Source organism: Paroedura picta, chromosome 3 (assembly GCF_049243985.1).
Source record: "Paroedura picta isolate Pp20150507F chromosome 3, Ppicta_v3.0, whole genome shotgun sequence".
NCBI lineage: Eukaryota > Metazoa > Chordata > Lepidosauria > Squamata > Gekkonidae > Paroedura > Paroedura picta.
Window position 1 is genome coordinate 35910775 of NC_135371.1, and position 26444 is coordinate 35937218.

At 42.8% G+C, this 26444-nt stretch overlaps 1 protein-coding gene across 2 annotated transcripts in view; it reads right to left on the reverse strand.

Annotated features, from left to right (window-relative positions):
• SRGAP3 (SLIT-ROBO Rho GTPase activating protein 3) overlaps positions 1-26444 on the reverse strand; it is a 229960-nt gene that overhangs the window by 75312 nt on the left and 128204 nt on the right. For both annotated transcript variants that reach the window (XM_077325275.1, XM_077325274.1), the window contains exons 4-6: positions 26295-26357; positions 18399-18584; positions 10989-11117 (exon numbers count right to left, since the gene is read on the reverse strand). In XM_077325275.1, the coding sequence (XP_077181390.1) occupies positions 10989-11117; positions 18399-18584; positions 26295-26357 (378 nt within the window). The remainder of the gene's footprint in view (positions 1-10988; positions 11118-18398; positions 18585-26294; positions 26358-26444) is intronic.

The following is a 26444-nucleotide window of genomic DNA, read 5'->3' on the forward strand; positions in this document are numbered from 1 at the left end:
TATCAGTTTGAGCCAAACAAGAGAGAGGAATGACCCAGTTCACAAGCACAACATCTCACATTATTAAACTTGAAAAATCCTTTGGAAGTCCAATATGTACATGTTTCAAACAAAGCACAGAGCTAGTGTGGTAAAGTGGCTACAGTATTAGTCTATGAAGTCTGCTGGCTGACCCCAACTAAGTCACTCTCTCAACTTGTCCCATCTCATGGAGTCGAAGAATGAAGGAAGAGAGGATGATATATACTACCTTCAGCACCACGAAGGAAGGACATAAAATGTATTGATACAATTTGTTTTAAATAATAGATTTTAATTTTATTCAGCTCAGGTTTAAATATCTGCATTATTTTTATACGCAACCCTAAAGAGGAATGCTGCTTGGAACATATTCTGAATTTTAAAGGATTTTTAAGTCCAATAAGGATGTTTCATATTGCTCCTGCACCCTCATCTTTTTGGGTGCGGCCTTCAATTCCTACAGACTTTAGCCCTCATCACCACAGTTTAAAATAGTGATAGAACAACTTACCACAAACTTCCTCATCTGGAAGAAGGTTTTTGCAGTATCTAATTAAAAGGACATCACTTTACAGTAAGGCTGGAAGTAGACTAAACTGCCCACATCAAGACCAACCCTCTCAGCCACGGAAGCTTCCCTTTGGAGTAATTTTCAAAGCCACAAACCAAATGTCAAGATTCTCAGCAAGTTGCCTATAAATTTAGCTTTTGAAGAGATAGGGCATTTACTTGCAGATATGCTTTGACTGATGTCTTCTCAGCTGTCAGACATTATGATTTGGCAGTTCACACATGCTTATTTTGAGTTGAATTCAACCCATGCCACTACTTTTTTCCTGCAATCACTGGATGTAATTTGGAAAATAATGGGCAAGTTTCAGACCAGCAACAAATGGATCAATCATGGAAGGAAGAAGAAGTGTCAAGGTTATATTCAGCTGCATATCTCTTAATGCTCCATAGGCTATCATGTTCCACCAACACACTCTCACCATTTACATTTGCCAGAATGGATTATATCTATATAAGCCAGGGGTGGGCAAACTGTGGCTCTTCAGATGTTCATGGACTACAGTGAATCCTGGCAGGGGCTCATGGGAATTGTAGTCCATGGACATCTGGAGGGCCACAGTTTGCCCACCCCTGATGTAAGCGAATTAACAAACACAAATCAGACACTAAAAAACAAGCACTCAGGAAACAGCAGGAGATACACTTTCAATGATCAATGTAAAAGGTAGCTATACTTCAACAAAGGCTCCAATGAGAAATTGCCATGTTTAAGTTTAGCTAGAGACTTGCAGTAATCACGTATGGACTCCACATAGAATGGTTAGTGTATTACACAAAGTAATCATTCTTCTATCTGTCTTACTTTGCCAATTCAATAACATCTGGGAGTGGTCCATACCCAATCTGTATGGATTGTTTTCTTCGGATTGGGTCCAATATTCAATGTAAATTAATACACCTGTACATTGGGTCTTCTGGTCCTTCTTTGTAATAAGTCCCTCCCTTCCATTTGTACCCTTGTGTGTATACATCTGCCAACTGAATGTTAGCACTTCATGTTTACGGTGGAGAGGGCCTAGGATCACAAAAAACTTATGCCACAATAAGTCTTTAAGGTTCCAGAAGATTCCTTGTTATTTTAACCCAGAGAGTGACTGTGAATCAGTCTCACTAACAAAATCAAAATTAGGAATCCCCTGCCTCCAGATTGTTTTCCTTGTAGGTTAAGAAGACTGGAAGACAGCTCAAGTTGTTTACCAATTGAGTCTAAAAGAACATTCACAGTTACTCTGCAGCATATACTTCTTTGACATGTAGCTATTTCAAGCCAGCTGCCTTAGATAACCAAGCAGAGAAAAGGACCTTCCTAACTGGAAGTATTTTTCATCTTTGTTCCATGCACATTTGGAAATCTTCCCTTCAGAACTGCAGAGGAAGTGAGCTGAAAATTGCCAGTGGCATTGCAAAATAGCTTCCTCGGCAGGAAACAGAGCAGAAAGGACAGAGAATAGTAGAGAGTAAAGGCTTTGCCTCAGAACTGCACCAAGCCTTCTGAGAGAGGCTAATTTCCCATGATGGAAGCTGTTTATTCTTTTTTGTTGCCAGGCTGTTGACTTTATCTAAACAACCTAGCGGCTAGGAGACCGCTTGAGTCAGATGTCTGCATGCAGCATATCAAGCCGGAGCAAAGCACCTGCAGCTAAGCGTAACTTTTGCAGTAGCCACTGTTAAAGTCATACAGAAGGTTTGTGTTAAAAGATTACCCACCAAAAACCTATTCTAAATAGGCTACATATCCTGCCAGAATTATATTTACATCCCGTAATCATAAAATTTGAAAATGTCAACAAATAAATACCTGCCCAACCAAAGTCAAACTTCAGTCACACTACTGTATTGAGGCAGGCTATACTTCATAGTCACCACTTGCTTAAAAGCACTTTAACAAATTTTACTTCATTTATACCTCACCTTTCTCCCCAACAGGAACCCAAAGCTGGTTACATCATTCTCCTCTCCTTCTATTATCTAACTTTTAGAATTTCTGCTTTAAAAACAAGTGGGGGCAATTAAATTATATTCAAAGATACAAATAATTATTTACAAGAAGTCACATGCAGCCTATTCATTTAAAAAATACATAATGGTTAATCAAGACTTGATTATCAAGACTTGATAATCAAGACTGATTCTATATTAGCAGATCTAGGTTAGGCAAATATTGTTGCAAGCAACCTTAGCAACTGTATCAGTTTGCTTTGTCTTTTCCAGTGCCTTCTTCCTTTCCCTAATGGCATTTAAATTCATAAAAGGCAGCCATCTTTCTTTGAAAATTCTTTATTGGCCTAAAGTGATACAAATAGGCCAATTTGGCCAAACTGAAGGATTAAGTCAATGGGAAGAATCTTGACTAATCCCACAATAGCTAGATATAGGATAATTCAACCATACTTTGTTGAGTGAAGAGGTTTATTGATTTGTTTGTTTTTATGTTTGTTTATTTATCACATTTATACACAACCCTCCCCTAATGCTCAGGGCGGTACACAGAACATGAACAATACAGAGAAAATTGGTAACCATTGGTAACCATAGAACAATAATAAACAGCGTGAACAGTAAATTCTTAACTGCAACATACAGATAAGTGGTTCTCAACCTTGGGGTCACCTGGCCCCTCCGCAGGGCCGCCAGGAAAGGTTGTTGTTGGTGGCCTCCATGCCGCCTCCAGATCACTGTGTACTTGTGCGCCACAGTAGTTGGGGTTGCAGCATTACAGCGGTTGAGAACCGCTAACATAGATGGACCCATGATTGGTCATTGAATCATAGAATAATAGAGTTGAAAGGGACCTCCTGGGTCATCTAATCCAACTCCCGGCACTATGCAGGACACTCACAACCCTATTGCTAATCAACTGTAACCTGACACACCATTGAACCTTCACAGCCTCTCCTTCAGATGGCTATCCAGCCTCTGCTTAAAATTTTTCAAAGATAGAGAACCTACCATCTGCCAAGGAAGCCTGTTCCACTGAGAAACTGCTCTGTCAGGAACTTCCAGATGTTTAGATGGAATTTATTTTGAATTAATTTCATCCAATTATGGCTAGAGAGAACAACTCTGCTCCATCCTCTATATGGCACCCTTGAAAATACTTGAAGATGGTTATCAGATGCCCTCTCAGTCGTCTCGTCTCCAGGCTAAACAGTCCCTCAACCTTTCCTCATATGTCTTGGTCTCACCATCTTTGTTGCCCTCCTATGGACACACTCCAGTTTGTCTACATCCCTCTTCAACTCTGTTGCCCAAGACTGAACACAGTACTGCAAGTGAGACCAAACCAGAGCAAAGCAGTCGGTTTAGGAAATTAATATAATGGGAGAAAGGCTTTGGTGGCCAGTGGAAGAAATTGGTTTTGGTCGACCTCAACCAAAAGCCTGGTGGCGGAGCTCCCTTTTACATGCCCTTCAGAATTATGGTAGTTCAGGAAGTGGCCTGATCTCTTCAGGAAGCTCATTCCAGCAGGTGAGGGACAGGACCGCCAGTTGGCAGTGGCAGAGCATAGGGCTCTTTGGGGGAGGGTATAGGCAGGGAGACGGTCTCTCAGGTATACTTGGCCCAGACCACATATGGCCTTGAAGGTGATTACTAGAACCTTAAGTCTGATCTAGAATTCAACTGGTAACCAGCACAGTTGTTGGGAGAATGGGCCGAATGTGGGACCTCCATGGTGTTGCTGTGAGGACCCTAGCTGCAACATTCTGGACCAGCTGTAGTTTCCGAATCAAGGTTAAGGGCAAGTCTGCGTAGGGCAGGTTTGCAGAAGTCTAGACTAGAGGTGACTGTCGCATGGATCACTGTGGCCAGGTGTTCCGGGACCAAGTAGGGCATTAGTAGTTTGACTTGGCGAAGGTGGCAGAATGCCAACCGCACTACTCTTGTGACCTGAGCCTCTATTGAGAAGAAGGCATCAAGAATCATGCCCAGATTCCTGGAAGAATAAGCCAATGATAGCTGCATTCTGTCCAGGTTGGGTAGGCATGCTTGGACCCTTCTTGCTTAGCCATAGGACCTCCAACTTTGAAGGGTTGAGCTTCAGACAACTTTGTTTAAGCCATCCCGTCACTGCTTCCAAGCAGCTAGCTAATGCTTCTGGGGGAGAATCAGGGTGGTCATCCATAAGGAAGAAGAGCTGGGTGTCGTCAGCATATTGGTGACATCCCAGCCTGAATCCATACCAGTTGAGCAAGAGAGTGCATGAAGATGTTAAATAGGATTGGAGAGAGGATTACGCCTTGAGGGACTCTGCATGGAAGCTGGTGGAGGCTTAATGATCTCTCTCCTACTGCAACCCTTGGTCCGTGATCCCAAAGAAAGGAGATCAGCCACTGAAGGGCTGTCCCCCGCACTCTGGCAGTGACTACGTGGTGACCTAGAAGCTCATGGTCGACTGTGTCCAATGTTGCTAAGAGGTCTAGTAACACAAGCAGTGTTGATCCACCCCAGTCCAACTGGCGACAGAGGCTGTCCATCAGGGCGACTAATGATACTCCATGGCCTTGTTTGAGTGTCCCTTGTTGCAATGTGCTATAATGGCATTTGAGAAAGTTGTTTCAATCTGGTTTAAGATGGCTTTCAACTAGTGTGGTTATTGTTTTCCTATCATTGTTTTAATCATTGTGTATTAATTACTATGTCATTGACCGCCCAGAGCTGGCTGCTGGGAAGGGCGGTCATAAAATCTAAGTAAATAAAAATAAATAAATATAAAGTGCCGTTCTGAAATTCAAATGATTTCAAGAGCACGTTACGATCAAATATGCATGAATGAAAAAATACTCTTGTTAAGAAAGACCAGAGCACGTTAAGATCAAATATGCATGAATGAAAAAATACTCTTGTTAAGAAAGACCAAGTAATTCATATTAGATTCTTAAAGCCTGTTTGTTGCTGATAAAATTGTAATTAATCCCAAAAATCGCACTATAAAATAGTCACACAATCAAACAGAATATCAAAATCAAGATAGAATCAGAAAACTAGATGTGAAGGATAAAAGGGACACCAACCTTTGCGTGGCTTGAAGTTCTCTTGAAAGTACAACTACTTCTAGGCTACAGAGATCATCGGTCTGTGGATCAGTCGGTACCGGGCCGTGGCTCCTCCTCATCCTCCTCCCCAGCTGCTGCCTTGGGGGCTGCCCTGCCACTCTGTCACCAGCTCACCTTTGGTGCTCTCCAGCAGCCGCCATGGCTGGGGCTCCCCCTCGGCATGGCACTATGCAGCTGCTGCTGGCAGTGGCCCCCAGCGGGTGGCAGGAAGTCAGGGGTGCCAGTGGGAAAGCAAGTGGAACAGGGGCTCAGGTGGTGGCGACATCCCTCGACAAAAAACTACCCCCTCCCCGGGCCTCAGTAAATTGTCAAGCAATGACCGATCCCCACTGATAAAAAGGTTGGGGACCACTGATCTAGGCTACAGAGAGCCAGCTTGGTGTAGTGGTTAGGAGCATGAACTTCTAATATGGCAAGCCAGGTTTGATTCTGTATTCCCCCCCCCCACACACACACACAACCAGCTAGGTGACCTTGGGCTCGCCACAGCACTGATAATGCTGTTCTGACCGAGAAGAAGAAGAAGACGACGACTCTACGGCATACAATAGATTCTAGGTGAAAGCCTTCCCCAGATTACTCCCTTCAAATTGCTGGGAATTTCATAGGTTTGTATGATATACAGAGCCAACACAGTCCAATGACTGAATTTAGTATGTTGTGAGTGGCAACTACTACCAACTCAGCTATACATCTGTGTGAACTGGGGACTGTTGATGTTTTTAACTGTAAGGGGTTTTCTGGTGAGTTTTATTTGGGGTTTTAGACGTACGTTTATTAGCTGCCACAAGCTGGGCAATGGGAGTGGTGGGATAAATAAATATGAGTTCTCTGGAAGGCCATTTTGAAAACAGAAATAGCATAATTCTTGTCGTTCTTGCAGAAATGAACATAAGAAACCCTGGATGCTCAATTCAGCCTCAGTCATAATTGGTGTTTTCCAAAATGCAGGTTGCTGTCACCTTTCCTTCACTTCCTCTGAACATATGTTTGTCTGTGAAGAGATTTTACTCATGAATGTTTCATGCTCTACACGAGACAGGCTTTATTAGCAATTAAAATTAATTATGTCAAGGCTAAGCCTAACTGTGCAACTACAACTTACATTTAAAAGCACATGTGCTTCAACTGCTAAATTATAGCTACAGTTATAACAGTTCTGATTGGCATGAAGCTCATAAAATTCCAAAACCAATTAACAATTATTTGTGGCAGTATCTCTCTGACTCCTACTATGTACTATGAAGGATACCCTGTTGGGTGAGAAATGGTAGCTCATGCAAACATAATCATGGCTGCAATCTGGCAAGGCCATTAGGATCCTAGGACTGTAATCTCTACTTCATTCATATTCCCTATTCCCCATTTTGGTATTGAGACCAGCTTCTCTTTCACTCCGTAAAATGGCGAAGTCTGCTTCGGGGTGCCATTTAGAACAGGGGTAGTCAACCTGTGGTCCTCCAGATATTCATGGACTACAATTCCCATGAGCCCCCACCAGCAAATGCTGGCAGGGGCTCATGGGAATAGTAGTCCATGAACATCTGGAGGACCACAGGTTGACTCCCCCTGATTTAGAAGACCCATGAATCCCTTCAAAATAGGTTAAAGGTAAAGGTAAAGGTAAAGGTATCCCCTGTGCAAGCACTGAGTCATGTCTGACCCTTGGGTGACACCCTCCAGCGTTTTCATGGCAGACTCGGGGTGGTGTGCCAGTGCCTTCCCCAGTCATTACTGTTTACCATTACCGTCAAAATAGGTTAACATAATGTAAATTTGAAGAATTCTGAGGAGCCTGTTCTGGCCTGTATCAGAATGTGTAAACATACGAAAACATGCAAATCTGTTTTATACATTAATATAATTGACAACCTATATTGTAGATCTCAAGTAGAGAGACATCTTCATAGCCCTGCTGGTACGCTCCAGGTATAGCCTTCGCTGTGCAAAGAGGAATGCAGCTGCAAGCCTCCATTTTATTTCTCATTCACTATAAGCAAGAATGGTCAGGTTATGAGAAGCCTACCCAGAAATCTTTGTATGTCAAAAATAAGGCAAAACACTGGTTCTATGTGAAGCCAGTCGCATGCAAGAGGTTTTCTGGCTGTCAAAGGAGTTATGCAAATAATTTCCACAAAGAAAAGGTTGGCCATTATGCTTTCCCCCCCATCCTGGCACAACAGAGACAAAAGAATAGGACAACATCTGGCCAGTGGGTAAACCTCACATCAACTGTGTATTTTGTTCCTTAATGTCTCTTCCTGATGAAGTAATATTTCTGGTGGCTTCTTCCTGTCTTTAATCACTGATACTTCAATTTTCCATTAAGAGAACAGTTGCCACACCTGGACACCCTTCCCAGCCAATATGAAAATATGGCCAACATCTCAAGATCACCCAAAGCATTGGCTTAGCTCCGGAGGTCTCCGCAGTAAGTCCATTAAGGCTTCATTGTCAAAGTCCAGTTTGCCCAGTAACAAATCCACCATTTCTTTGACATTGCTCAATTAATCCTGTCAGACATTGTCACAGGGCTTCCATACCCTGCCCCAAGGTAGAAATTGGCTAAAAAAAGAGGACAGGGACAAGCCATTTCTGTTCTCATGTCTGGTTCTTCCTTGTATAAAACCCAGCTTGCGGAATGGGCTGCTCCTCCTTCTAGACTCCTCTCTACTCATCGGATGATAACTATAGCTTTTCTTTGAACCAAACTTATCCTCTTTCACACCCCATTACCTCTTTGCTTTTCATCCTAGTGTATGCGTAGATTAACTGTGTGACTGTAGGTTATGGATCTTTTTATTTATTTTGGTAAAAATCCCACTTTTAAAATTAATTTTTCAGAACTGCATCTACCTATGATTTTTGACTGGATACTCTCTTCGTATACATTAGAGGAGTATCTCGCTTGCTGCATCTCTCACAAAGCTTATTGTCTCCTAGAATGATTAATCTCCCGTTCATAAAGTCAGGAGACGGGTCCATTTCATGTAGCATTGCTATCCGAGTACCTTTAACTGGAACCCTAAATCTAGGACCTGCATGTAAAATATATACTTTTCAACTGTGGTATGGCCTTTTTCTTGAAATAGTGAACAGAGGATAAAATAAGAAGCGGTAAAGTGTACATAATACCTGCTTAATTCAGGTAATCCAATATTTTTCCATGTTTATTGGACACAATAGGGTTCAAAGCTGATAGTTACAAGGACAAGACAGTATCTTTCAACTATCTAGGGGAATGAGCATATTCTCTGTATATTGGGATATACTGAACTCTGCCCTACAATACAGCTCTGAAGCGCAGAAGACATTTCTAAAAACTTGTTCAAATAAACAGCTCTTCTCTTGGGAGACCTGAAATGAGGAGACACATATACAGCTCATGCATCCTTAATAATGCTTTGTTTGCTTGGGCAAACTGAATATATAATTAGGCAAATGTTGCTGTACTGAATCAAAGATGTTTTGGTTCAAGTCCCCTAAAGGGATTTCCTGGAGTGAGAAAGAAAAGCCATCTGCTGACTCCAGTGGAAGTATCAAAAAGGAAATAAACTGAGGAATAATGACATCAAAACAGATAAACTGGCATTCAGCAGCTCTCCAGGAACACAAAGGCTGAAACGCCATAAAAACAAAACAAAAGGGTCAAGATCAGACTATAAGAAGCTCAAGGGGCAAATCGATAGAGAAAGAACTATGTCTTAGGTTTTCATTTTAAGTTTTTCCCACATCTCAGTATGAACAAGCAAAGCCTTGAACAAAGCAAGGAAAATTACAAGTACTATTTTTTTCAAAATGTCTTTTGAAGAAATCTACCATATCACCTTGAAATTTCCACAGGACTTGAAAGTCTCTTCAGACTTACCTTTTAATTTGAACATAGAACAATAAATATGATTTAGAGGATTAATAAATGCGTTCTTGATGCAACAAAGCAATACTTAAACTTGTACAGAGTCTTCATACAAGACCTGCTATAAGACATCCCTTGCTGAAATCCCATGAATGAATGCAGGAAAGCACACAACCAATCTGACCCTGCTTTTTAAAAAGGCGCTTTAAAAGTCTAACCTTATGTTTTAAAAAGCCCTTTAAAATCTTAATGTCCAAACCCACACAGATAAGACTGGTGACTGGCAGGAGACTAATCTGGGAAAGGGGCCTTCATAAGTGACTTGTTCACATAATGATGTCCCCAGTAATGATATCATCACAGTGGGATGCTGCCAATTGCCCCCTAATTCCTCCTCATTTTTCTCCTGCAGCCCAGCTAAACAGCAAGATGTGAGGCCAGTGGGAGATGTGAGATGGCAACCCTATACTGAACTCACTAAGTGCCTCCTACTTTGTCCCAGGGGGGATATGAATTCTTCCATATATTGCATTTACCTGTATTGCATTTACCTAGGAATGGCTGACTTTCAGCACGGCCTAGCCTGTTTTGAGGGACTTCATTTTATCAGGGAATTATCAATGTCATTACTTGATTCCTCGCTTCAAGTCAGTGTCCTCTACGTGTTGTACTTCATGCTGAGACTTTGCCTGCCTATATGCCTACCTGGTTGCTACATGTCCATGGTTCTCAGGCTACCAACTCCAAATCATGAAAATCCTTGAGTTTTGTGGGGGAAGCCTGGGAAGGGGAGCTCGGGAGAAGAGGGACTTTGCGGAGTACAATGCCATGGAATCTACTCTCCAAAGCAGTTATTTTCTCCAGAACTAAACTCTGTAGTCTAGAGACTACTGGAAAATCTCCAATCCCCACGTGGAGACCGGTAATTCAACACGATACCTACTATATAATCCCCCTTTTCTACTTCTGCTCTTGCCTTATCTTTTACCTACAGAATTACTTCCACTCTCTTTATCTTGGATCCCCAAAACTGCACTGAGCCAGCTGGCCAGGAGGGCAGTTTAAAAAATCTAATAATCTAAACTAAAATTAAACCAAACATGTCCCCTGGCTGCCAGCCCCTCAGTGGGTTCACGCCGGTTTCATCAGCTGCTAGTCTCTCGTTGCTCAATGGCATCCCATAGTCCAAGTCCCCCACTTCTTCCAACTTCATATAAAGCCATCATGATGGGCTACATGATTATCCTTATTCAGATGTAAGCAAGAGTCAAATAGTATTTCAGACCTATGCAACCCTATTTGTACCTTCGATGCCTTAGCAATGCATTGTGAGTAATGTAAATCAATACTGCAATATGACAAGCAAGGCAACCTGCAGTGCAGATATACCCACAGAATCAAACGACGCATCAGATACAGCTGCCACCTCAGGAAAAGAATTGGAAAACAGTGCGTTAAAGAAGAAGAATGGCTTGAGCACTCACATCAATCAGGTCTGAGACATCATGGATGTAATATTTACTAACTGCCGCATTCGTGGCTGCCAGGTTCAGCAGATAGTCGTTTCTGGCTTTAGTGCACTTCAGCTTATTTTCGGAGTATTTGGCTTGTCTCTGCAAAACAGTGACACAATAAACACAGAAGCGTGACTATAACACACCAATCTTTGCTTTTCTCACCACCACAGTTTAAGTCTTAGAACAGGCGCACTAGGCAGCAATTATATTTATATAAGGAAGAAAATAATTTCAGCTGAAGAAATGATTTGTAGTATAGGGAGAAGACGAAGCAAATTTATCCATCAGTAGCCATTACCCTCTGAATAGGCTGAGTAAAGGTTTTTCCAGCGTACGTGCTTCAGGGACAAAGGGCACACTTAGGGCCTTCATATTTATTTGTTTGTTTGTTTGCTTATTTATATTTTTATACCGCCCATCCATATGGCTCTGGGTGGTTTACACAGAATGCCACAGAGTAATTAAAAAGAAAAGTATAACAATATAACAAGTATAACAATTATAACATGTCAACCAGAACATTTTAACAGGAACAGTAACATAGATCAGATTGTACAGTCATGGGAGGGAGGGTCTGAGGGGGGACCAGTGGATATTTGGGGGTTGGTCAGCCTCAAGCAAATGCCTGGTGGAGGAGCACCCTTTTGCAGGGCCCTGATCTCTTCAGGGAAATTCCATCAGGTGGGGCCAGGACCGAGAAGGTTCTGGCCCTTCTTGAGGTCCGATGCCTCAAGGGCCAGGGATCCGCAGCCAGTTAGAGGTGGCGGAACGTAAGGCTCTTTTGTGAGTATAGGCAGGAAGGCAGTCTCCCAGGTACACTGGGCCCAGACCATGTATGACCTTGAAGGTGATTACCAAAAGTTTAAGCTTTATCTGGAATTCAACTGGGAGCACAGGCCAGATATGGGATCTCCATGATATATTACTGAGAATCTTGGCCATGGCGTTCCACACCAGTTGTAGTTTCCGGATCAAGGATGATAATAATAGGCCTGCGTACCATGAGTTGCAGAAGTCCAGGCTAGAGGTGACCATTGCATGGATCACTGTAGCTAGGTGTTCTGGGGGCTACTAGCTTGGTTTGGCGGAGGTGGTAAAAATGCCAGCCCCACTACCACCCCCAGGAAAAAAGAGGGATTTTTAAAAAATTATTTAAGCGTAGGAATGATAGCAACTTTAAAAATGGGGAGAAGTTATATGAGCAACATTTGTTATTAAATCAAAGTTTATTTTGCTACCTCAACACAAAAATGCACTATTTATAAGTCAACAATAAAATGGTCATATTTGGCATAATTATGAAATGTAAAAGTATAAATGCCTTAGTTTTCTACAAGAAAACAACTGTGAATATGCCTAGCACTAAAGAGAGAAAGAACTGCAAACTGCTGTATTGTATTCTACCTTGGCATATTTGTCTCACATTTTGCCACCTAAGATTTAGAGAATCAGTAAGTGGAAACTAGGAAGCATATATTTTGTAGTCAACAAAATAATGTGTATTACTTGGACAGAAGCAGTTTCAAATAGCCATATTAGAAAGCATATTAGATAGGGAGTTAAATTCTACAACAATAGGAAACATAGAATCACCACCATAGACATTGTGGCCTGCTAACCATGAAGAAAATTAGCCTCATAGAAATAATAGGCATTATTGAAATATGTTGCATATGTCTACAGTATACAAAAAAATTATTATCATCATCTAATGCTGCAATGTGTGTGGTGGTCATTCTGTGTTTCCTACTGTTGAAAAATTCTATATTTTGAGTGAGGGCCAGCACGGTGTACTGCTTAAGAGCAGCGGCTTTTAATCTGGTGAGCCAGGTATGATTTCCCCGCTCCTCCACACGCAGCCAGCTGGGTGACCTTGGGCTTGTCACAACCCTTATAGTGCTGTTCTAACCGAGCAGTCCTGTTGGGGTTCTATCAGCTCCCACCTACCTCACAGGGTGTCTGCTGTAGGGAAAGGAAGGGTGGGGCGATTGTAAGCTGCTTTGAGACTCTTTAGGACAGTGAAAAGCGGGGTAGAAAAAAACAACTCTTCTTCTTCTTCTGAATAAACCCTTGCCTTAAAAAGCATTTCGCTCATCCCACAGAAGATGACTACACTGAAGCTTTATTCGGCACTACCCCAAATTGCCCAGTTCTGCCCCCCCCCCTACACACACGTCTCTACTACCTTGCCATTTTCTTTGTCCTCCTCTGCCTCTTTTCAAGCAGATTTACATTGACAAAGTACAATTTTCTGTGCAAGGTGTCCTCCATGGAAAGTGAAATAGTGTAACGAGCATTCATGTAGCACACTGCAATCCTAAACACCCTTCTAGGTCTACTTGAGGTAATGGACTTAGAGATGTACAAAACTCTATTTAGGATAGCACTTTTATCCTGTCAGAACCTCACTGTTGAAAAAAATGTTCCCTCTTGTACACTGAAGAACAGACTGAATATGTGACAAGTGATCAACCGATAGCTTTGCTGAGCAGCCAGCTATCATTTCTTCTGATGTTGCTGCAAGCTGAGAACTGGATTGTCATTGGGTAAAAGTGCATTGAGCAGCGGGTTCTAAAAGTACAGAAACTGAGGGGCAGAAATATGCTTCAGGGGGTCCTACAAAGATCCAAGCTTAAAATTATATAGAAGAATATTCTTTTACACATCCTTATTATTTAAGGAAGCATAAGCTTGGGCCTCCTCACCCAAGTCAACATCCCAGTGAGTTTCCACACAAGCCCTCATGAAACAAGGTCACAACAGAAGCATCTATTTGGCAAAAGGCTATATTTTCAATAGAGTAGGAGGAAAAGGGCCAAGCATCATTGGCTCTTCCTGTTCCTGCATGAGCTCTGAGACATACAAAAGGCTTTCAGAGCTCTTATGGACAGTGAATAGCAAATAAGGCTTTGGCAAATTTTCCTCTTATGTCCCTCAATGCTGACTCTCAAGCGTAAACTCAGACAACGGGAAATAGGAAGTTGCCGAGGGACATAAAAAGGTAAGGCTGCCAATATCTGCTGCTGCTCACAGTGGAGAGGAGGGAATCAAAGGGCCTTTGCCTGTGTCTTACATCTGGTCCACACACATGGCAGAATCCTTTCTTCTTTACACAGAGAAGGATCAAAATGTGGGATTTGTTTGCCAGAGGATACGATGGCTACAGGAACAAACAGCTTTAAAAGAGAAATAGGTAGATGCATGGGTTAGGTCTATCTATGGATAGGTCCATCAGTGGCTATTAGCCATGATGATTACTATGGGGCACATTCAGAGGCACTGCATCTCTCAATCCCAGATCCAGGAGATGACATCAGGGGAAGGTCTACAAACCCTGAAGGGAGGATGGGATTTTAAAGCTCTCTCTACACAAACTCCTTGAATGGAAAGGACTAGCACAACAGGAATAACTATTTGAGCCAGTTTCCTCCCTGCTGTGTTTAGAGGAACATTCAAATATATTCCCTTTACAACCTTATTGTGCTGCATGGGTAAATTATGTAAGCACTTGTTCGGAAGTCCCTGGCAGCCACACTGACCCTTAGCTCCATGCTTAAAGTTAGTATGGTGGACAAACGAAATAATTGTGGGTGTTTGGCAAGCAAAAAATAATGGCCTTTCATTCAAGGAGATGGAAAGCAATGGCACTCAATATGTTCAAATAACTGGACCAAGGCCTAGAGTTGATCAATTGTTCCTAGGTTTCTGAACCATGGAAAGGTGCTCTTCCAGCCATAAGACAACAAATTTACAGATACGATGGTTACCTCCTGGGGGCAGGCCAGTGTGAAGGAAAAGGTGTGAGGCTGAAAGCTACATACTCCTACAGAACAATAGCCCCAAAAGACTTACAATTGGGGCCTGTTGCTGCCATGGGGGATCCACTGCCATGAAAGGACCTGGAGGCTGGGTTGGGACTTCATGTGCCAATGTCCTCTGGGGGCAGCGGAGAGCCGCTTGGTGGGAGGGGCTAATCCAAGCATTCGCTTAATGCACACAATGATGCAGTTCGGCCTCTTTCCCTTACCTGCTCCACTGTGGTGACCCACCCTCCCACCCAAGAAGTACATTGTTGTGTTTGTTGATGTTTGACTTCAAAATTGCCACAGCCTGTGGATTGAAGGCAGGAAGTGGAGCTTTTGTGAGGTGGCCGGGTTTGCGTGCTGGCCTCCCCAAGTTAGGGGGCCCCCATAAGGGTTTGGGTGAATGCTGAGCCTGGCTGAGGACTCGCATTTCCAGGTGGCAGGAAACCCAACAGAGGTGAATGCCCAGAGGATCTCCCCAGTTTCCACCTCCCATTAGACAATTGGTACAAGCAGAGACAACCCGTCATCCGAAGATGAATAAACAGAAAGAAATTTCCAAGCTGGCGATGGCAAAAGCTTATTCAGAACTCGTTCTGAATAAAGCTTTTGCCATCACCAGCTTGAAAATTTCTTTCTGTATATACCTCCCATTAGTCAGCAGGCCGAGGTCCAGGTACCAGGCTGAATGGCCAGGAGGACCCATTGAGGGGGCATGCTGACGTGGGGCTGCCCTGCAGTCAGCTGACTGCAGGAGGGCTAGATCCACCTTCCATGCTTGCCACGCTCAAGTTAATAAAGGTTGTGGCCAAATTCATGCCAAGATATATAGTTTAGTGTCCTTCTTGAGGCGGTAAGTATCCCCTTGAAAGGTAACATAAATATGATTATCTGTGTTACTAAACTGAGCTTCTTCCTTCACGTCAACAAGCAAATACAGCTGAGGGTATTCACTGCTACAGGCATGGATATTTGGGAGCCAGGCACTGTATCATGCAACAAAGGGGTTGCATCTCCTGCACCTTATTGGGACCCTCTAGAGATCTTGATCTTCACCCGGCCTCCCAGCCAAATACTCAAGCACTGATTACCAGGCAATTTTCCATTCCATGAGGCCTCAGAATCTCTTCAGCTTCCTATTTGTAATATCCTTCCAAGTTTTTCTGCAGACCAATTTCTAATCCACAACCTTCACAGAACAATACTTAATGACCAGACAAACACTAGGGGATCATAATTTCCATTTCGAATTACACACGACAACCCCACACCATTCAGCACTCTCCATCTGTATGCTTCACCGGCCCTAGAGGTTCGGCATTCAAGCAAAACAAAGGGGACACAGTGATGTGCATCCTCCCCCAAGTTTACTGTTTCTAAAACAAAGCTAAATGACTACATATTCATCACAAATATATACTTGCTCAGCCCAGGCTCTTCATTCTTAGTATGTTGTACGTACACTCAGCTTCCCAATCATATCATTCTCTTTTTTAAAACACTAAAGGGATTGTCCGAAAGACACCAGTGTAAAGAAGAGGCCACGCTGGCTACCAAGAGTTATGCAAAGGCAACAGGGCTCAAATTTGGCTGAAGTCGTAAACTTAGACTAAGTTAGATGTAACATTGCCAATGTCCTCTGCATAGTTATGAAGTATCTCTTGCCTTCTTTTTTACCTCCCCTCCCCCCTCTTCTTCTTCCTTTTTTTCTTTTGCAAATTCCCCTTACACTTTGCTTTCAAAACAAACCATGGTATGGCTTCTTAATTTTTTATTATTATTGAATTTCTTTACCCGCTGCTATTGGCAAACCGTATCGCAGCGGGTTATGTCAATACTGTAGTTTCCAACCACAGTTCACAATGATGCTGACAATGCTACGCCAGGGTTCACAATGAAAAGGGAATGGGGGAATTTGTGCAGAATAAGAGAAGAGAGGCATGCTCATGCAATATACTCAGACGTGTTTTTAAGGGTGGGATTGCAGCACTAGTTCCCTAACCACACTTGGGGAAGGAGAACTATGAGAATAGTGGGTAAGTCACCTATGCAGGCAGGAATATTTTAAGTGCTTTCAGAAAGCAAAGATGTGGAATGTGCAGCCAAAGCTCCCAAATTCTTCCCTTGCCCTCTTCTTTTTACAATGTAGCATGAAAGCCTCTGGGGCCTTATCCAGTGGTGGGGCAAGTTCCACATGACATTGTCACTGGGCTGGGGGAATCGCAGGCCTGGCCCAACTCAGGCCCTTATTTGCCCTGTGGCAAGGGAACGTGGATAATTCCATGTTCCCTTTTTTGCCCCAGGCACCGATGGGGCCTATGTCAGGCCTGGGCTCTTGGGAAGGGAAAGGTCTGGCCATCCTGGCCCAGCTCCTACCCACTCGTGGCCATGACTACAGCATCCCGAAAGGGACAAAAAATACCCCAAGTAGCTGTGACACAGCACCCGGGGGCATTTGTTTGAAATAACATGCTATTGCAGTGTTAAACCATACTGCACTCTTCAAAACAAATTAGGCCCCCAAGACCTCACAGTGCAATGGAACCTCGCTGCCCCAGCTGCCTCGTCCAGAAGCATAAATCCAGAACAGACTGGATGGAGCAAGGAAAATGCTCCCCCATCTGGACCCAGGAAGAGGCAGGGAAACCTGCCCCAGCCCAAACACCTGGTGGCAGCCTGGCACAGCACTGCCAGTGTGGAATAGATCTGGGACTGACAAAGGGATGGTAGTCATTTTCCAAAATGTTAAGAAAGCCCTGGACCAAACTTTGGATGTATAGCCTAAAGAATCAGAGCACAGCGACCCACAGAGCAATGAACATCACCCATGAGATGACTGTAGCCTAGCCCTGCATGCATGCTGCCCAATCTGCTGGGATGACTAAGAATTACTGTAGCAAACAGTAATTAACTGCTAAGTTCCTTCTGAAGAGGTCTCAGAAGCCTGGCCATTAAATTGTGGGATCTGGGAGAGACAACCTGAGCAGATATTATAGGAATGTTTTGTGCAGTTCCTTTTTCTTTTATTTTCCTGGCTGCTTCAACCGTTTTTATTTTGCTTTGCTTTGTTTGTTTCCTGAGCCATCACTCTCAAGCAGCCTTCCTTCCCTCCAGCTGCCCTTTTCAACTCTTCCTGCGTTGGGCAATGTAATGGCTAAGCACATCAGGCCGTGATGATGTAATGCAGCCCCCCCTCTGTGGCAGTGCTCCACAATGTGCCCTCGGGCTCTGCTTCTTGCTGAAAGGTGCCTGACTGATTGACTCAGAGCTCTAGCTACCTGCTGTCTTCTTGGCATTTCTCCACCGCTAACAAGCTCGACAGAGAAAAACACTCTTCTACAGCCATCCCAAAGAGATCTTCAGTGAAGCTGCACATAAGTGTCAGAGCAAGCAGGAGGCATCCCTAGCTGTTCAAATTCAATCCAAGAAATACATGTCTTATGCAAGGGGCCAACTAGCATCAGCCACAAACCCTGGACTTTGGGAGACTTCTAAAGGTTGGCATTGGCATCCGGCTGTGGAACTTGCAAAGGGCATGCTGCCCGTCACAAAGAAAATCTTTCTCCCCGCATACCTTTTCCTTCATTTTTTCTATCTTCTTGACAGAGCTGCGGCGCTGAGGCCTATCCTCGTGCCGCAACAGGTTCACGCTAATGTCCCCTGCTTTGTTGAACTGCTTCTCCTCTTGCTTTTCGGCTTCCTTCAGTTTGCTCTCGGCACTGATGCTCTCAGCATGGTACATGTGGTAGGTTTTCATCACCTATGGAAAGGAAATCCAGTGAGCCTCCAACATACGAAAACAGGTCAAAAATTGTTATATAAGTTTTAACAGCAGATTCATCACGGCAATTGCCCAGGGGAGCTCAGCCACAACCACCACCAGCCCTTTACATGTCACCTTTAAATGGCAAATATTTCACTGCATCGCCTTGGAAGAAGTTTTTTGCGAGTTGACTCACAGTCATGGTAAAAACACTTTGCTTACAAAGGCATACCATCAGGATCTGATCATACGTTTTTCGAAGTACACCTAATACATTTTAAGCGCTTCTATTTCATTTATAGCCCACTTTTCTGCCCAAAGCTGCTCATCACAACTTTCTCCCCCTCCTTCACCCCATTCCACACAACAAACATCTTTTGAAAAAGGTGAGGCTGTGATACTGTGACAGGCCCAGGGTGGCCTCTTCCGTGGCAGAGCAGAGACCTAAGCCCAGTTGTTCCAGGTGCTAGACCAACACACTAAGCACAACAAAATGCTGGGCTCTCATGTGAAATCAATGTGTTTGAAAACATGCATATGGAAGAAAGGAGTCAAATGCTGAATGTGTATATCCCATACTTATAACTGTAGTTACAAGCAGATGTGGGAGTGGGAAGCAGTGGGCCAGAGTACACTCTTGATCCTTTTAACCAGTGCTGGTGTTATGTGTTTTATTTTTATTTATTTATAATTCGATTTATATATCCCGCTACTCCCTGGTCAGGCTCGTGGTGGGTAACAACTGTCTTAAAATCCCATTAAAACCCCCATTAAAAGACTTTAAAACACCCAACATGGCGGAAGAATATCCCACCCCCCTACCCCACTACCAAGGCGATGGAAAAAATGGAAAGGAGCAATGTGCACTTCGCCCCCCCAATGTGTAGGTATCCAAAGGTGAGTATATCAACAGTTGTAGTAAGGCACTGAGCAACCTGTGTTCATACTTTACAATACAACTCAGATTAAAGGAGTGAGAGAAGAGCATCAGTTTACACTGAATGCAGGTTCATCAATGCCCACTGAGGTTTTATCCTGATTGAAGTGGATTTAGATACTCTGATAAATTTTAGTCATCCTTCTTAATGAGCAAAGCTAAACTCATTAAGGGTGGCTGAAATTTAACTGGAATAACCCTTTACAGGTCTACCATGGGTCTGTTCTGGGTCCTATGCATGAAAACGGTATATTTTTTTGTGCTGAGAAAGTCAATTTTATTATATAGGGTTATTATATACAACCTGTGCCATGGTTGGACCATTTTCTGCTAAAAAGACAAGTGGGTTATGATGTGTCCTTTCTTCAAGGTGGCTATCAACAGCTAGTTTATTAATACAGCTTGGAGTCTAAGTATTAATTCACTCTGGTCTGTGACTGTATAAATAAATTTGAACTTTGGATATTAATTCTGATTAGGCCATATTAGGAATATTGAAACTCAGAAAACTTTTCTCCTCACAAATTGTCTGCATTATCCTTCTGCTAGGTATCCTTCAGGAAGCCAAAAGCCATATAAATGTTCTGTATTCTGAAAGTGAGAGAGAAAAGCTCTCTAAAACGGCCTTAGGGAATTCATCATAGAAAAATAAAATAGAGAGTTGCCTTGTTTTCTACAATTCAGTATTAAAAGAACCAATAAGCAGTGCAATTAGAATGGTATAAGGGCCATTAAAATGACTTATTCTCCCTGTCAAAGGTAATACGTTTCGCTTCTCCAGTTCTGACTCCAATTTGCTATCCCCCACCCCACCCCAGCACACGGTAAAGTAAAAGAAGCTGTCATAATATAGCATGTAGAAAGAATGTTTTCTTGTTCTTCATGAACAAAATTAATGTGACATAGTATTAGGATTATTTATCTATGCTAGGTAAGTAATCCTTAAACTATGTCACAACAGAACAAAGTTTGAGTCCATTGGTTTGATTTGATCTAGAACCCACTATTTGTCTTTTTTGTGGTCCACAAAATTCTCCTCCAATACCACATTTCACATGAATCAACTATCATCCTGTAAGCTTTCTTCATTATTAACTTTTACATCCATATATAGCAATGGGAAATACTACTAGGAATTATCTTGATTTTGGTCATCACCAACACATCCTTACTATTCATTCATTCATTCATTCATTCATTCATTCATTCATTCATTCATTCATTCATTCCTCTCCTCTCCCTGGAGGCCCGAGGTGAGTTACAGACATATAAAACCCCAATAAAACCATACAATAAAACATATATAAAACATATCATGCATAAATCCCCAAATAATAGAACAAGATGTGGTAAAAACTCAGGTCATATCTACTCTATCCCTTGGTAACCCACTCAAGGGGGAGGGAGGACAGAGACTGCCAGATGGAGTACGCTACTGCCGCTGTAAGGGGGGGCCAGATCTTCCATGCGGCCTGGCCTCACCCCACAACCTGGCGGAAGAGCTCCGTGTTGCATGCCCTGCGAAACGCTGAGAGCTCCCGCAAGGAGCTCATTGCAGCTCCTCCGGGAGCTCATTTCACCAGGTCGGGGTCAGGACCAAAAAGGCCCTAGTCCTGGTCAAGGTCAGGCGCGCTTCTCTGGGGCCAGAGATGACCCATACGTTTGTACCCACAGAGCGTAAGGCCCTGCGGGGAGCATAGGGCAATAGGCGGTCCCTCAGATACACTGGGCCCAGACCGCGTAAGGCCTTAAAGGTCAAAACCAAAACCTTCAACTAGAAAATAACCGGCAACCAGTGCAGTTGCCGCAGCACAGGCTGGATATGGGCCCTCCAAGATGTACCAGTGAGGACCCTAGCAACTGCATTCTGTACCAGTTGAAGCTTCCGGATCAAGCGCAAGGGCAGGCCAGCATAGAGTGAGTTACAGAAATCTATTCTGGAGGTGACCGTCGGAGGATCACTGTGGCCATGTGTTCGGATGACAGGCTAGTAGCCAAGCTTGGCACAGATGGTAAAAAACCTAGCTGGCTACCTTCTTGACCTGAGCCTCAAGTGTTAAGGAGGCATCAATAGTCACCCCCAAATTCCTGGCCTGACGCGTGATTTTAAGTTGCGTCCCTGCCAGGGAGGATAAGCACGCTTCCTCTCATGCTCCCCTACGTCCAAACCACATTACCTCCATCTTGGAGGGGTTGAGTTTCAGGCAACTCTGCTTGAGCCATTCAGCTACCGCTTTCAAACATCTGGCAAATGGATCCGGGGGAGAGTCCGGGTGGCTGTCCACGAGGAGATAGAGATGGGAGTCATCAGTGTACTGATGGCACCCCAGCCCAAAACTCCTTACCAGCTGGGCCAGAGGGTGCATAAAGATGTTAAACAACGTGGGAGAGAGCACCGAGGGACCCCACACGGGAGCCGATAAGGGCCCAATAACTCCTCTCCAACTTCCACCCTCTGGGTCTGGTTGTGGAGGAAGGAGAGTAACCAGCTGAGAGCTGTGCCCCTTATCCCCGTCACAGCGAGGCACTACCTGTTCATGGTCGACCATGTCAACTGCGGCTGACAGATCTAATAGAACTTAAAGATCTTCTCTCGTTCCTTCATGGTTGACCCTTCCAGGGCTTTTCTGCAAGTTTTTTTTTCATTGGTTCTGGACTCATGGTGCTTCTGTTTGCATGCCTTTATTTTTCACTTTATTCTCTCTCACTGACAGTTTTTTCCTGTTTCTTTTAAGATCACTTTTCTCCTTATCATTTCCTAGAAGCCTTTTGAGTCACCTTTTTCCTTGTGTGTAATGTTTCTGTTGGTTTTCTTGATTTCAGATCTTGATTTCTTGGTTGCCTCCCTTTTGGTTGATGAATGAGCCAAGTAAAAGATAATCTTTAACAATTTCATTTTCTTCACCATAAACCTTAAAGCAGTGTAATTCTTCAGCAGTCATTATTATTGATGTTTAGCTGTAAACTTGCTTTGGAACATTCTGCTTTAACCTTCATCTGTAGTTGTTTCAAGTCTTTGATAGTTTCTTCCAGTAATGTGGAGTCATCTGCATATCTCAAATTGTTACTTCCCATCAGTTTTCACTCCGCCTTACTCCAAATCTAATCCGGCTTTCTATATATGTTCTGCATACTGATTGAATGCACAGAGAGATAAATTACATAACCTTGTATGATACCTAAGCCAGTTGGACACCATTCTTCATATTATGTCCTAATAGAAGGCAAACTTAAATTAAATTAAACTGAAACAAATTTGGCTTATTTCTGGGCTTGGACATGTCATTCATCCTTCCATTATTCTATGGGCAAGAATTAGCAGTGGGGGTAAGAGGAGCAGCAAGGTACATACCCAAGCCCAACAACAAGCCAGGTTTGCATACACTTTAACTTAACCATAGTTAACTCTCCTGGCTGAATACAGCCAACATCTCAAGCCAATTCAGCATTGCTTAGGTTTGTGAACTAGACTGAAGCACAGGAAGGGAAGAAAGTAGAGGAAATGAAGATTTTGTGAGACCCACACATAAGCCAATAATCAGGTTTCTACATTATATACAAACTATATATTGTACACGCCAAGGAGAGTTTAAAAGGGGATGTGGTGGGCTTTATTTGTGTGAAAGAACCTTGAATGTTTTGATTGGATGTGGCTATTAATGAAAGGGGTGATCTGTTTCCCAGCCAACCATAAACTCAGCCTCTTAAATGAGCTCCAAATGCCATACACCACAAATAAGCCATTTATGAGATTTATACAGGGAGGTTTGTAACAGGGAGAAAATAATAAACTGTAAGAAAAGATTGAGGCCATTTTATGATGTTCTCCTAAGAGACTTTGGAAAACACTGTCATCTTCAACCTTCCACCAGGCTTTCCAGCAGTCTTGATCTGGCCTAGATGTTGGGTTTTGTATTATTTTCCCTGTCTTAACATGCTGTGGGACAAGGTTTGTTATCAAACTTTGGTCTAGTAGCATCTGGCATGCCTCTATCAGGTTTAATCATAACCACCACAGAAATCTTGCAAGGTAAGCATCTCCTGTTGCTTAAAGAATTTGACAGTACTCTCTTCTAGACCAGTGTTTCCCAATCTGTGGGTCAGGACCCCAAAGTGGGACATAGGCCAGCCTTCCCTAATGACCAGTACTGCCCTTTGTCCTCTTTCTCTCATCTCACCAACTTCTCACACGGTCACCACCTCTTTTGCAACAATAATGAGAGGGGAAGTACTCAAAAGAAATAAGACTGGAGAGTTGGCAGGAGTAGTTCAACACACCATAGATAAACGAGAGGAGACAGAAAGGGGCAGCCCCATTCAGCATCTCATTGCCCTCTACCTACAGTAGGAAGTGCACAACACCAAGCTTCTCACTGCCAACCCCTTCGTCATTCTCTGCCATATTCATGTAGCTCCTCAACATACTTCCTCAATCTTCAGCTCTGGCTGGGATGGCAGAAGACATGACAGAGAAAGAAAGGACCTTGATCTCAGGTATTTAATCTCAAGGAGAGTCTTGTGAACACTGTTCTTTGTTATAACTCCTTCTTCCCTATGCATGATATGTTTTATGGTGGACTCAGTTGCTGTAAGAGAGACATCTTACTATTCCTATTCAGATATGAGGTGTTTTCACAGCTTGTATCACACCAAGCTGTACTGTGGTTGAAAACTAGGCCATTGTTATGTGATTTACCTGCATTAATGTTTCAACTTTGTAAAGAAAGAACAAACGCTGATACATATGATGAATACAACCAATTGTGGCATCTCAGTAAGCAAAACATGACACTTGACTACAAATGACAGGTAAATACAACTTCCCATAAGAATAGTTATCTCTGCAGGAAAAATCATCACATGTGAAGTGCCCTCAGTACTTCAATGCTTAATTTGAGGCTAGGCTTTGACATGTATTTTAGAAAATAAGCCCTGACCCTGAAAGTCATTTATTTTATATCATGAATTAGTTGGTATTTATTTTCATTGCATATGGAGGTTGATGAAGAATCAAGTAAAAGACATCCTGGTGGTTACTAGAATGAGTTTCTGAGAACATGGATGGGGGGAATTAGGGGATAACCTGGAAAGCGGTATTAGAAGGTAGTCAAAGGTTGGAATGTAATCTACATATGCCATGTTTGAAGTTCATAGTGAGGTAGCAGTGCTCTTTGTACAATGTTAGCTGGTTTCTCAAGTGTGGTTGGACATGGTAGAAAAACATGCTGTACTAGTTGGGTGCAAAGGTCACAATTTGTCTACAGCAGCCTTTCTCAACTTTTTAACCATTGAGAAACACTGAAACATTGTTCTAGGCATCCCCCAAATGGTGTGACCATGTAGAATATGGTTGGGAAGCATAACTGTGTATGAACAGGCTTTGAAGCTAGTAAATATAATTAAATAAATAAATAAATAAACCCTTCCAGGGCTATCAAGAAACCCTGGGTTGAGAAAGCTTGGTCTAGAGCACCAAAACATCCTTGGGACAGACTTGGATGGGACATATAACAGGTAAATTTAGACTTGTGAGTCATTATACACATAGAGTTGTGAACCACTGATAGGACCCAACAAATCTCATTCTTTATCTTCTCTCCTGTCTCCGGGTCTTCTTCACCTCCTTATCAGTTAACTCAGAATGCCTTTACTGCTTTGTTATGCCAGCTTTTGTTCACCATGAGGTTTTGGCAAATATAATGTGGTAGCTTTTCCAGCAGAGTATTCTTGTCATAATTTTGCAATAACTTTGCACCAAGAATTTTGCCATTAGCAACATCTGTATTTTACATTGCACCTCAGTCACCAACAACAGAAAAGTGCAAGAGTCCCGTAGCACCTTAAAACTTAACAAAATTTGTGGCAAGGCATGAACTTTCAAGAGTGACTCATGAAAGTTTATAACACCTTAAAGTCTTTAAGGTGTTACTGGACTCTTGCTCTTTTCTACTGCTATAGAGAGACTAGCACAGCTACCCATCTTGTTCTACCAGTCACCAACATTTACGGTCACTTTCAGTCTCTTTTCTGTAGCTTTAAGATAATGGGAATGCAATGCCCTCCAAAAATTTATTGCAAAAGGAGAGGTGTTCAAAAGGAACCCTCAACTTCACGCCAGTCAAGATTAAAACATAATTAAAATCATGACAGAATAGCTGTAAGAAATAAATTCCATTATATTGTTGTTAAGCTATTTGCCAGTGCCTCACCCTTAATTCAGAACACTTCCCAAGAACAGTACTTGGCCCTAGTTACAAGTGTTACTAGAAATTAAGGAGAGGAATAAGAAGATGAAGCCCAAACAACTGTAGACGAAGACTACAATGGGCCAGCATTCTTAGTTACACAGAACTATTTTCTTCTGTATGCAGTAAAGGTAAAGGTAAAGGTATCCCCTGTGCAAGCACCGAGTCATGTCTGACCCTTGGGGTGATGCCCTCTAGCGTTTTCATGGCAGACTCAATACGGGGTGGTTTGCCAGTGCCTTCCCCAGTCATTACCGTTTACCCCCCAGCAAGCTGGGTACTGTATGCAGTATATATGCTCAAATCCCATGACGTATCTCTAGCACAAATGCCATCCTCCATTCCTACCATCTAATCAAGCAAAATGAAAAAGATCAAATTTTAAAAAAAATGTGGAACACTCACTTTGCATCAGAAGACAGGGCTTGTTCAGTCTGAGAGGTTTAACGTAATAATCAATCTACATTTTTTTAAAATCTTTATTCTAGTCCCAAGCATTGCAACTACCAGTGTCACATTACTTACAGTGTAAAGCTCATTAGTGACCTTCAGGAGTTCTTCATGCATCTGCAGACCAATCTCTTTACTCTAGAACAAAAACAAAATAGAAAAACAGAAAATGTTACAATTCCCCCAAATGTATTTGTTGCAAAGTAGTAAGTAAATGAACATACA